At 40.8% G+C, this 12,348-nt stretch overlaps 1 protein-coding gene across 1 annotated transcript in view; it reads right to left on the reverse strand.

The window, feature by feature from the left end:
* UBR3 (ubiquitin protein ligase E3 component n-recognin 3) overlaps positions 1-11,726 on the reverse strand; it is a 103,233-nt gene extending 91,507 nt beyond the window's left edge. Inside the window, 1 exon segment of the mRNA XM_062498755.1 lies at positions 11,238-11,726. Coding sequence (XP_062354739.1) covers positions 11,238-11,683 — 446 coding nt within the window. The 5' untranslated portion in view covers positions 11,684-11,726.
* Between the last annotated feature and the right edge of the window lie 622 nt (positions 11,727-12,348).

Below are 12,348 nucleotides of genomic sequence, written 5' to 3' on the forward strand. Positions count from 1 at the left end.
ACATATCCTGAAAATGAAAGTTATGAATATGTTGTCTCATGAGAGGCTCAGGAAAGCATTACTGAATCATAAAGTGTGCTATTATTGCTGTATTAACACAGAACCTGGAAGATCAATAAAGGACCCAGATTCAATTCCCTGTAAGGAAAAGTTCTTTTACTTTCACATGCGTTAACCACAGCAGGTTCAAACAGGAAACAATTTCTAGATATCAGGACCTAAACCTTAAAGTAGGAACACCAATGCCATTTACAAAAGACACCATACTCTGTATTTATAGTTCAAAGGCTACAGTGTTAAAGTAGTAAAGTCTTGCTGTAAGTGTTATATTAATTCCTCTATCAATACTGATGCAAGTGCCAGACAATTACTTGGAAGGTCTTCAGAGTCAGGACAACAGCTGTTTTAACTAAAGAAGAGACTGAACCCCAAGCTGTGCATAGGAAGCAACAAGCTGAGATTTCTTATACAGGATGAAAGAGACACCTGAACAAACTCCACAATGGGTTTACATGGTCACTGGACAAACAGCAGCCACAGCTATTCCATAACCAGTTCCTTATATACCCCTGAAAGAACTTCCTTACCACAGCATCAGCTAAAGAATTGTACATCTACATAAATGTATGTTTCAAAATGCTTCTAAGACTAACAAAACAGGCTTCAATAGGCAACAAAAAGGAGCACTGCCCAGATGCCTCCTGGTGCCATGAAGCCCCAGAAATCCACCACTTGCAGCAGGTAGAAAACTCTAATGAGGGGCAATGAAAGGTGGATATAAACTAGATAAGAAATATATTTTTTCTGAAGAAGCTCAAAAGTAAAGACAGAGAGGAAGACTGACGAGGTGACTGACAGATCACCTTGATCTAAGCTTTTAAATTTTATTTCAGTATTGTAAAATACTTCTTCAACAAGCCTGTAATTCTTATCCAATCCTTTAGCAGTTCATATTTCTTGTACAATATACTTTTCAAATATTTTTACTACTGTACTAGAACGGTATTTAAGAATATCAGTGAGAATGTCAATTCAACAGACAGAACTATTGCAATTAAACTTGCAATTAAATAAAAACTTAGGTTTAACAAACAATCTCATCCACTTGACTTCAAATAAAATCCTGACATTTCTTATGCTGCATTAGTATCTTATTTGTGAAATGCAGAAGATTGTTGACATCTACATGAATAAGCAATACCATATTATAAATATAAGCAGAATTTATATATTCTGAATAACTTCCATGTCAAACTTTCCAGATTCATTCCACTCTTTCCTACTATTTCCATTTTTAATAATTCTACTGTGAATTTCCAAAATGCATTTTAGAAGTGGCTTCAGGTAAAGTAAGTCCTTCCCTTTAGGCTACACTTTCACAGCCTAGTCGACCTAGATCAGTCCTGCTACAACTGTCTTCTCTTATTTTTCTGGCACTTGACTGATCCTATGTTAAGCCAGTTCAGAAGCCAAGTCAGCAGAAGTGATTTACTTACAAGAACGTATAAAAAAATTTCACTGGGCCAGTTCAAATCCACCAAAACTCACAGACAAGCCTCCTTGGAAATCATACTGAAATCCCCAAATCATTTTGCCATCATCCCTTTCCTTGTCAACCTGACAGGGAGCAAAACACAGAGAACAAAATCACCCAAAACCCCAAACAAAGACATGCAGGAAAACGCCATCCTGGCCAGCACAACAAGCAGATACAAGGCTCACTGTGGAGGTAATTCCATCACTTCAAAGGAGAGTTTTCAAACTCCACAGTTATCACAGCAGCTGATAAATGCCTTCAGTAGCAGCCAGACCACACCTTTACAGCTTTTGAACATTTGATCAGTCCTTCATCCACTACACCCCACAGTGTCTCAAGTCTCAGCTGCATTCCAGAAACTGGACTTAAGTTCACATAAATGCAGATGGACTATTTTTACCCCCACTTCTCTCTCACTATTTTGTCCCCTGTCTCCCTGTGTTTAAAAATCATTTATTTTTTAAACTGAATCATAAGACTGCCAAAAGAAAGTATCCCAATTTCCCATTCTTAATAGTACTACAGCACAGAGTAGCTGACTCTGATAGAAGCTTTTAGAGATAAGGATCTGGGACTCAAGCAGAATCTAAATGAAAACTGCTGGAAATCAATTCTTAAGCAAAGAAAGTAAAGTTCTACTTGATTCTTCAATTCAGTAAGCCATATCTAAACTGAGTTCTTATTTAAAGTATAATTTACATATCATATGCACATATATGGTATAATATATATTCATACTGTGTAACTCATAACTGACATCATGTAATGTTTCATAAAGTATTCAACTGAAGCTTTAATAAATATGAATTCAACAAAAGTTTTTTTAAAAAGCATGCATTCTGTCTCTGTTGTAAAACCAAAACACAAATACTATTCTTACACACTCTGAATCTACAAAATAGATGCAAGATAAAAAGTACTTTTTGAGTGCTACAATTGTTTCTGAGCTATTACAAACCCATTTTATCATTTCTTACATACTGGTACAGTGTTTAAATGTTTTTTCCTGTTTTTGCAGTTCAAATATCAAACCAAATCTAAATTCAGAACAAAATAAAACTTGCATAATCAGAATTAGAAAATCATCTGGATGAAGAAAGGCTCTGATATATTGTAGAACTGCTTTATGTAAATCCACTGTCCCTAACAATAACAAATACAATGGTAACTCTGAAGAAATGCAGAGAAATAAACCTAGTGTTCCTATTAAAATTAAGTTTAGCATGTTTCCCACACACACCCTAATAAGTACATTTCATTATTTAAATTCCTCTCACCTGCAAAACAGGCTTTCAAAAGTGAATCAATGTGGTACTGACTTCAAGACCCAAGGAATGAGCACTCTTCTGCTCCTTATGAAAACTGCAAGCTACAGAGTTCATAGACAAAACTGAATACTTGCATATCTGCTATTAGGGGCAAAGTCAACTGAAAAGATGACAGTCTAACTCTTCTAACCAGAAAATTTCCAAAGTAGAGACAACAGAGTAAATAGCAAAGGACAATGAAACACAGCAGAATAACTAATGGCTTCTCAAGAAAAAAAAAATCCCCACCTTTAAAGGACATCTTTTCAGGCTTTAAGCTTTCACAACAAAGCTGACTGGCCAGGTTAAAGACTAGAAATCAGACACTGGACACTAAGAAGTTATTCCAGTTCTTGCAGAACAGCAGGAATAGAGGTAATAACTCACTAGAAGCTCTGGTGTTCAGTGCTGCATTATGTGAAGAAACACCCCAGTTCAAAGGAAAAGTCAACAAAGCTGCTCTGCAGAGCATTTCTACTATTCTCTGGTAGTTCTCAGACATAAACATCCTGCAGAGTAGACAAAACTACAATGATTTTGATTAATATACAAGTACCCGTTATCAATCAGAAACGGTAGATTTGGCAGTTTCAATCATAAGGCCTTTTTTAAAGAAAAATTGAGTAAGAATGAGAAGGAATGGACTTCTGAGAGCTGGAGCTATGTTTGAAAGGAAGCACAAAGTTGTTGGATTTGAGCATTTGAGCATTTCTGATAGCCAAGAGAACAACTCCAGAGAGTAACAACAATCTGTTGCTGCAAAAATATTCTTTAGAGAAAAGGTGGATGCTCTGGAATAAAATTACTGCACTGTAATTCCATCTAAGTACAACTTACTTTTACCTAGTTTGATTGAAAAGCCTCAATCTACAAATAATTTGAAATATATTTGTACAATATCAGACACGAAGCTAGATAGCTTACAAATGTAATACTCAGTCTCTTTGGTGCAGCTCTTGCAAACATCATAGTGAGTTGTAAAGCAAAGCCCTTGCAAATTAAATGGAAATGCTATTAATTGAAATAATAAGATTCTTTAAATTATCTTAATTCATACATGTATTAATACAGTCTTCAACAGGAACTGCAGCCTTTCCAGTTGAGAAAAGAAACTTATTTCTTAAAGGACCTGTATTGAAGAAGGCATGGATGAGAACATGCTTCAAACTCAACTGTAAAAAGCAATCCTTATCAAGGTTTACATGAAAGAGAACACAAGAAAAATATTTACATTCAAAATTCTTTCACAGCATGGAGTCTAATGGTATTGTCATTTTTTTCAACAATGATCTAAAAGATAGAGGAAGTAAGATATAATGTATATTCTAATCCTGGAGACGTAATCATATTTAGGATCTGATTTTGCAGAGTTCTTAGTCTTACACAGCACCCACGTGCAGAATTACCAGCTGACTTCAGAAGCAGACCTGAAAGACAGTCAGATCAGCAAATAAAATATCTGGTCCTGAGCCCTCATCAGAGCCATGTCTGCCTGGCCCTCAATCTTCCCATACCATTTTAAGTTCATGCCCAGTCTCCCTGACCAGCTGCTTTTGGAGTAACATCAGTTATCTACCTTGAAGTACATGGACAGTACATCTACTTGAAAGAACAAAAATCAAGTTCTCAAAATAGAGTTAATAAAAACATTTTCTGGCTAACAAAATTCTCCCAAGAGAAGCTAAACAGGTCAAACATGTAGCATGTATTATTTTGACCCAAATACTTCATATGACAAAGTTCTAAGCAACAACACAGTGCTAGACAAATATAAAAACAACCTTCATTTCTTCACAGGATTTGAATAAGATGCATGAATTTTAATAATAGTTATCAAATTAAGCTTTGGTCAGGCCCCCAAAAGACAAGGTGTATCTATAAATAATTTGCAGTTTTCTTAGAAAGAAAGAAATGCCAGAGCTATTATCAGTGCAGGCACTGTGCAGAGACAAAAAGGTGAATCCTGAAGAAGGCAGGAGCTCATTTAGTCCTTCTTACTGTAAGAGCTATTTAGGTATCTCTATTAATTCAATGCAAAGAAAATAAATTGTTTTCAAAGCTTAGTACCAGAACCCTCTACAGAGGAAGGCACCTAAGATACTATTATTTAAAATCACCTGCAGCTGTCAGATACTATTCTAGGGTTTTTTAAAAATATAAAATTCCTGATTGTACAAGCGATAAGGAAGTATGGCCTGAAATCTGGATCAATATGGTGAGTAAGAAAGATCTAAGAAAAAACAGTTCTTTAGGAATGTGTTCCCTAAACATATTCCCAAAATCACATTTGTTCCACTGCCAACAGATCCACTGACAGCTCCATGTAGATCAGATATATACCAGACAAATAACACTCCACCCTGACTCACAGAACTTAGAATCCTGGGCAGATGATAGGTCCATAAAAGGTATAGAAGCAGCTTTAGAATTTGGTGGGATCAAAGTTAAGGAACTGAAAATCACCACTGGTTAGCCTAAATATAAATAAGATTGTTGCACAGAGCTCTAAAACAGAGCTCCTCTTAAATTGAATATATACCAAGGCAAATTACAAAGCAATAGACAAGCAATGTAATAAATGAGCTAAATTTCAGGCAAGGCAAGATATACAGGAGTCCTATCTTATGAGCTCAGCCTTCCCAGTATTGCTGTGTTCTTCAAATCAGAATGGTCCTGTCAGCAAACCTTTGGGGCAAAACCATCGTTTAAGTTTGTTCAGTAACTAACACAGCAATAGTTCAGGCTTCTAAATATATTAGTTATGTATATAGATACGTTTCAACATCTTACTGACAACTATAAAACAATTATACATTATTCCAGAGGCATGTATAAAGTAACAATGCATCTAGTCAGGTCATAGCTGTAAAGGTAGCAATACAAAACTAGCACTTGGCTGTTGACCACTTGGAATACATCTCAGCAACCAATGTAGAGGCTGATGTAGTCCTAATTAGAGACGTGCTTAAAAGAAATCAAGTCAGGCAGGTTTGAGAGCTGACTGTATGACACGATAGACTTAATCAACATGTTGATCTGCAGTGTCTTTTGCTTTCCAAGGACAAGGCCTAACATGAAGCTCTAAGTAAACTACTCAGTGTTACTCTGGAATCCTAAGAAGCAATACACTATCTTGAGCTTTATGAGTCGGGGAGGCACGAAGCAGGACAGAGGAAATCCATTATTTATAAGTGCATGGTAACTTCACATTCTGTGGTCCCTGTGAATCCCAGTGTGAATTCCTGTACTTTGTAAGTGGATGAACATGGTGGAGGTTTTGTTCTGAAGAGTTACATCCATCATACATGACCATGGATTTATCCAGACTCACACTAAGCTAACAGTCACTACAGTTCAGACTTCTCTTCAGTCACTCCTTGTTAGCTCAAACGACTTCAGAAGCAGAAAAGCTGCATGGAGCTGACAGAGACCCTAGGAATCACCATTTGTACCAGCTCAATGATCCTGTACACACAGGCATTTTTACGTGGTTTCATAAAACTCAGAGGCTAAACTAAAACTGGCTACTTGTTGGCTCTCGGCCTGTTGATAAAGCATCTGTTTCACCAAGCTCTTGAAGAAAGTTCCAAGAGAGCATCCTTATCTCTTTGAGGCTGAACTACCAAACCTAGCCTAGGTCCTAGAGAACTGAAAACTTCTCAGTAATTTTTAAACAAGACAATTGATAGAGTCACACTGGAAGGGACAATCTTGAAGCAGCAACATGCTATATATATGATATGCAGGTGATTTGCTGTTGCAAGGTACTCCATAAAATAACCACGTAATCCACTTTATGCCAGTAAAATAAAAATTGCCTGTATGCCCCAAAATGCAGCCACAAGCAGATCTGACTTTTTAATCTTAAGGAGATCCACGTGCTACAACCCAAGATCGTAAAAGAGACCTTTCCTGATAAACATGCACAGAATGCATCCAGAGATAACTAGCAATAATAGCTTTCTGAAGAGCAAGCTTCCTTTTTTATGGTCATTCTGTTTGTTAAAATTTTCACAAGTCTAGAATATGAAGAAGTTCCTTTACTCTTACTTAGCTACAGAATGTAAAAGAAGTAGAATATGATGTTCCATAGCTCCCAATCTCTGAAGTATCTCTGAAAAGGAATAAAAGGAAGGATAGAATTCTATGGGGACAGAATAGCAAAGGTCATCAAAATTAGGTATCTACCATCCAAAATTTAACAAAAGCATTCAATAATCCTCACTGAGCGCAAACTTTTTAAAACACTGAAAAAAAATCAGGGCCATTTCTAAATAAATTAAAGCAGAAAGAGCCAAGCAGTTTAAAAACTAAGAATATACTTCTTACACTTGCTAGCAAGAGGAGGCAAAGAGAATTGTCCAACCTTTTCATAAGGGGAACACAGTAGACCCAACAGATACATTTGTCTCCAAGAGAGACATAATGATGAAAAGAAAACAGAAGTCTGATCTCCTGTGCAGCTCACACTGCATCTCTATGAAACCTATGCTGACTCACACTTTAGGACACAGAGCTAAATGGAAAGATAAGCAAGGATCAGTAGAGACCAAACTGCAGGAAGGCTAGAGCTAGGTACCTGAAGGTGCTTCTGAACACACAGCATATACCACCAACCTGTGAGAGTCACCCTTCTCGTAACTATATTTTTTTTACTCAAAAAAGAAACAGCCCAGTGTTGCAAGTGGAAATGGATAACACCATAGTCCCTGGGATGCAAGTCATAAGAGAAGGCAACACTATATCAATTGAGCCATTGGTTGCCACAACTACCAAGGAATACACAAAAAACATCACTGCAAAAGCGTATTAAAGGAAAATCTTAACCTGGCTTTTCACCTTCCAGGATTTGCAGCCCTTGCTGGGGGTATTATTTGCGTGGTACTGTAGTGCAGCACTAAAACATCTGCTTCTCACATGATTAATTTAACTAATAAGTCAACACACAGACTCTGAAACAGGACACAGCAATATGCAATAACAAAACTGTTGAGGCTCTCTGGTATATCAGGCTATTGTCTATAGACTTAGAGGGGAATCAGAACAAGACAGCCACAGAAACAAGATGGTACTCAGCAGAAACAGTACAGATTATTGACTAGCTCCACTCTTATAATACCCATATGGCATATTGCTTTCTTCAAGTTTTTTTCATAAACTATCAGTTTCATTATAATACAAGACCATCTACCAAGCAAAAAATACTCCAGTCTGAATTTTCCTCTGTCCAACTGCAGGGAGTTTTTTAATCCAATAGATGAACTCATTTGAACTATGAGCATATGTCTACTCAAAAGGCTTTAGAACGGAAGATTTTTGCTTCTTCAGAACATTATTAATTACCTCTGAAGTACTTGCTAAATTTCATTTGCAAATAGCTAGATACCATATGGGAGACAACTACAAATTATTTCCACCCCCTGACATATCAGTTGATTTTAAAATCATCTACTCAACCTTGCCACAGGTAGAATTTTTAATTTTTTTTAATTTTTAAAGCAGCTATACTTACAAACTTGAATATTTTCTGAAGTCTATATTACTTTCTGATACATCAGTCCAACTGCAATTAACTTAAATATCAAAACCACTGAAATCTGTATGGAAATCAAAAGGTTCAAAAATGTGACAATTTGATTTTTCTAAAACAAATGAGAATTACACAAGGTACCTACAGCAAATCAAGCTACCTAAGGCAAATCAGTGTCCTTATACTATGCTATATTCCAGCTTCTTTTTATAAAGGCACCACAAATAAAAAACTAACACTCAGGTACCCCTATAAAGCAAATTATGTAATTAATTAGTACTACAAAATTAATGCACACCCAACCTCATACTCCAGGGCAAACCAACTCTAGATTTACATTAGCCATCCTAAAGGCAATGAAAAGATATTCCAAATTCTAAACTGGAGAGATTTCCTTCTAAGAGATCAGTTAACTAAGACTTAATGAGAAGTATTTTTTGAGCTGCATCAAATAAATAATGTGAATATGGAGACCAGATAGCAAGAAAAGAAACAAAATAATGTTACTATAAGATTCATGTACAGTATCTACACAAAATTTTATCTGAGCAGACAGGTGGTATATAAAGTTTGTAAGTAGGCTCCACATTTGATTCCCTTGCTATTAATAGAAGCCTAGGCTGTAGTGGCCAAGGTTATATCAGGCTAGACACACTCCAGTTTCCTAAGTCCACCATGAAGGCCTCCTAACTTTGACATGGAAAGCATTACCTTTGTAATTGTGCAGTTGACTTGCATACACAAAGTTAAAAGACTATCTAAACACGCTGCATTGTGGCAATCCAAGTCAATAGGCAAAACTCTGTGTGTTTCCACACGTTAATTTTTTACACTGGTTTAAGCTTAATTTACTTTGTCTTGCACAGCAAACAAAGTTTCTAGTTCACTTAATTGCAATGGCTTGACATCAGTTATCTACACAAGCAGAAGTGACCTTATGCTAAATGCAGACACCCCATATGCTGTTATGTATTGTCCTCCTTATATGTCCAAGAGGACTGGAAAATCTAGTGCTCAACGCTGAGTGCTGTTCCTGAACAAATATTATGTAATTCTTTATCTTCAGTGACAAAAACTCCTGAAGGGACCTACCTCACAAACAAGACAACTTCCTCTCAAATTCTACCATTACAAGTAGTAAGTAGGGTACATAGAAATGAAGAAGATTGTTACTCCCTCAGGGTCTGCATCTGCTTACACTGCAAATTTAACAGCATTTTTTATTTCTTCTTTATTAGACCAGCTTTCCTCAAGAAGAAAACTGTTTAAAATAAGAAAAGACAACTGTGAAAGCTATAGTCTGGGATGAGAGCAGCATCACAAGTCATTTTAATATTCACCCTAAAGTAGTTCAATCTGTGTGTGCTCTGTAAAATCCTGCCACTAAGAGGAGCTCTAAGGCTATTCCACAATGTACAGTGGAAGGAGTAGTATTAATTTTTTTTCCTACTTCTCAAGATCAAGGGAAACTCTTACTTCAGGGATGCTGAGGAAAGCAGAATCAACACAAGTTGAAGAACCCATAAAGAAAGAAAGAATCACTTCAGCAGTAGCAACTTGAAACCACTGAAAATTACTGAACACAAAAGCAGGGGGGAAAAATCCACCATTGGAGAAAGTCTATCAATAAGAAAAGTCCACCAAAAAAAGAATTAATAAATGATGAAGACAGATAGCAAGGCAAAGAAAAGCTGAGAAAAGCATGAGAAATAAAAACTGAAGCCACCTCAAGGCCTGCAGCAGGAGAACGGTGATTACAGATATAAAGAATCGGAGTCAAGGCAACAAAATTCAAGAAACAGAAAAAGCAGAATTAATTAAATCTCTAAGTAGGAAAGCAAAAAAGAGAAGGAATCTTAAGACGCTGAGTGAGTGATACAGACTTACAGACTGTAAATTTGCAAAAACAAGAAGAGAACCAAGGAAGATGTTTTAAAAAATCTCTATGTTCCTAGTGTTTTCTGCTAGGTATGCCAAAACTTAGAATTCAACAACATACCATCTCATCCAGGCTAAGACAGTAAAGACAGACTATTCCAGAAGGTCTGTCAGAAGAGAATCCTCACTCAAGCACTCCAAACTGTCATCTAGTGAAGCCTTTATCTAGCTGGTGAATCAAGAGGAACAGCTCCAAAAAATAAGATACTCAGTTGTAAAATGTAATATTTACTGGCTAGGTATCACCTTCATCCAGTAACTGGTTGACTGATCTTTCCTTTCACCATTGAGCACATAGGAAAACAAAGGAGGGTTTAATGAGGTACCTGATTCCTCTCCTTCTGACCAGGCACCTCGATCTAGCTTCCAGTAGGTCAGAATACAAAAGACTTCTGACTTCCACAAAACCCTGCCCTGCTGTACTCATCCAAGCATTACCACATTCCTTGACTTAAAGCTAAGGTGGCAAACTGAACTGCAGACTGGGAAATCACAAAAAAATGGCTCCCTCTTAGTCTGTTCACTTTGGCTTATCTGTTCACATGCTGTCCCGAAGTATTTTTCCTTCACAGCTAGCTGTTAGGCCAAGGCTGCTGGCTGGAAGCTGACAGGTACTGCCTCCCATCCACTCTGCCTTATCAACTTCCCTGAAGGCTGGCACTCGGTGCAAGGGCAACAAGATTCGCATGAGCGTCCGAAAAAAAATGCGCGCGCGCACACACACACACCCCAACAAAGCCACCTTGCCGAACCCCGGCAGAACTCCTCGCTCAGCCCGTGGTCCGAGCCGCAGCCAGGGATGAAGGGAGGCGGCCCAGGAGGCGGCAGGGGCCTCGCTCCCGGCCCTCCCTCAGGGCGGCTGCGGGCCGGGGCCGCCCCCGCTGGCAGGTGCCCGCCCGCCCCGCCGCGGCCGCCCCGCGCTCACCCGGCCTCCCGCATGACGTTGCTGTCGCCGCAGTCGCAGGCTCCCCCCGCCTGGCTCCGGAACATGTTGTAGTCGTGCCCGGCGTGCTCGCCCTGGTGGAAGCACTCGGCGCACAGGCTCATGCAAGGCGAGATCCCGCACGTCCGGCACCGGTAGGCCACGAAGTTGGCGGTCCAAACCAGGCCGCATAGCGTGGCCGGGTCGTAGGCCCGCACGGCTTGCACGAAGCTGTCCCAGGGCTCCCCGCCCGACAGCAGGCAGCGGCACCACTCCAGCGCCTCGCCCGCCGCCTCGCCGCCGCCCGGGCCCGCCGCCGGGGCCAGCACCCGCTCCAGCAGCGCCCGCAGCTCCGCCGCCGCCGCCGCGCCGCTCTCGCCGCCCAGCGCCGCCTTCAGTCGCGCCGCCGTCTCCCACTTGTCCGCGCCGCTGGCGCCGGCCCCCGCCATGACGGGACACCGAGGGGCCGTTACGGCCGCGCCGAGCTCCGGATCCGCGATCCCTCCGCCGCCCTCGCTCCCCGCCCCGCGGCGCCGCCCTCTCGCGATAGCCGCGGCACCGGCGCCCTGCCCGCCGCCCGCGCCCCCCTCCCGACACCGCCTCTCCCCTCCCCTGACACCACCCTCCTATTCCTCCGCCCCTGCCCTCCCGCCGCCCTCCCAGCGCGCAGGTGCGCGCCCCGCGCCGCCGCCGCGCGAAATGTCGCCGCCCGCCCGCCGGCCCGGAACTTCGCCTTCGTGCCTGGGTCCCGGCAGCCGCGGGGAGCGCGGAGGGCGCACCTGGGCCGGCCGGCGGCCCCGACGGCAGCGGAGTTCGTTTGTTACCGAGGCGTGCCCGCAGCGAAGCGGCCGCCCGTGTATCCTGGCCGCAAGGGTCCCGCCGGGCTCGGGTGGTGGCGGCTTTGAGGTACCAGCGCGCGGCTGCCTGCACGCTCCCACCAGGAGAGAACGCATGTGGATGCCGTGTTTCGCACACCGATCGGCAGTTTTAAACCTCGATAAATAGATTTTCAACTGTGCAATGGAAAACCTTATGCGAAAAAAAATCTATTTCTAAACGAGAGTAATCTTCCACCCGACAGCTACGGGCCCCAAGGCAGCTGCCTCTTCTGGTT

The sequence above is a fragment of the Cinclus cinclus genome, chromosome 9, assembly GCF_963662255.1.
Source record: "Cinclus cinclus chromosome 9, bCinCin1.1, whole genome shotgun sequence".
In the NCBI taxonomy this organism is placed as follows: Eukaryota; Metazoa; Chordata; class Aves; order Passeriformes; family Cinclidae; genus Cinclus; species Cinclus cinclus.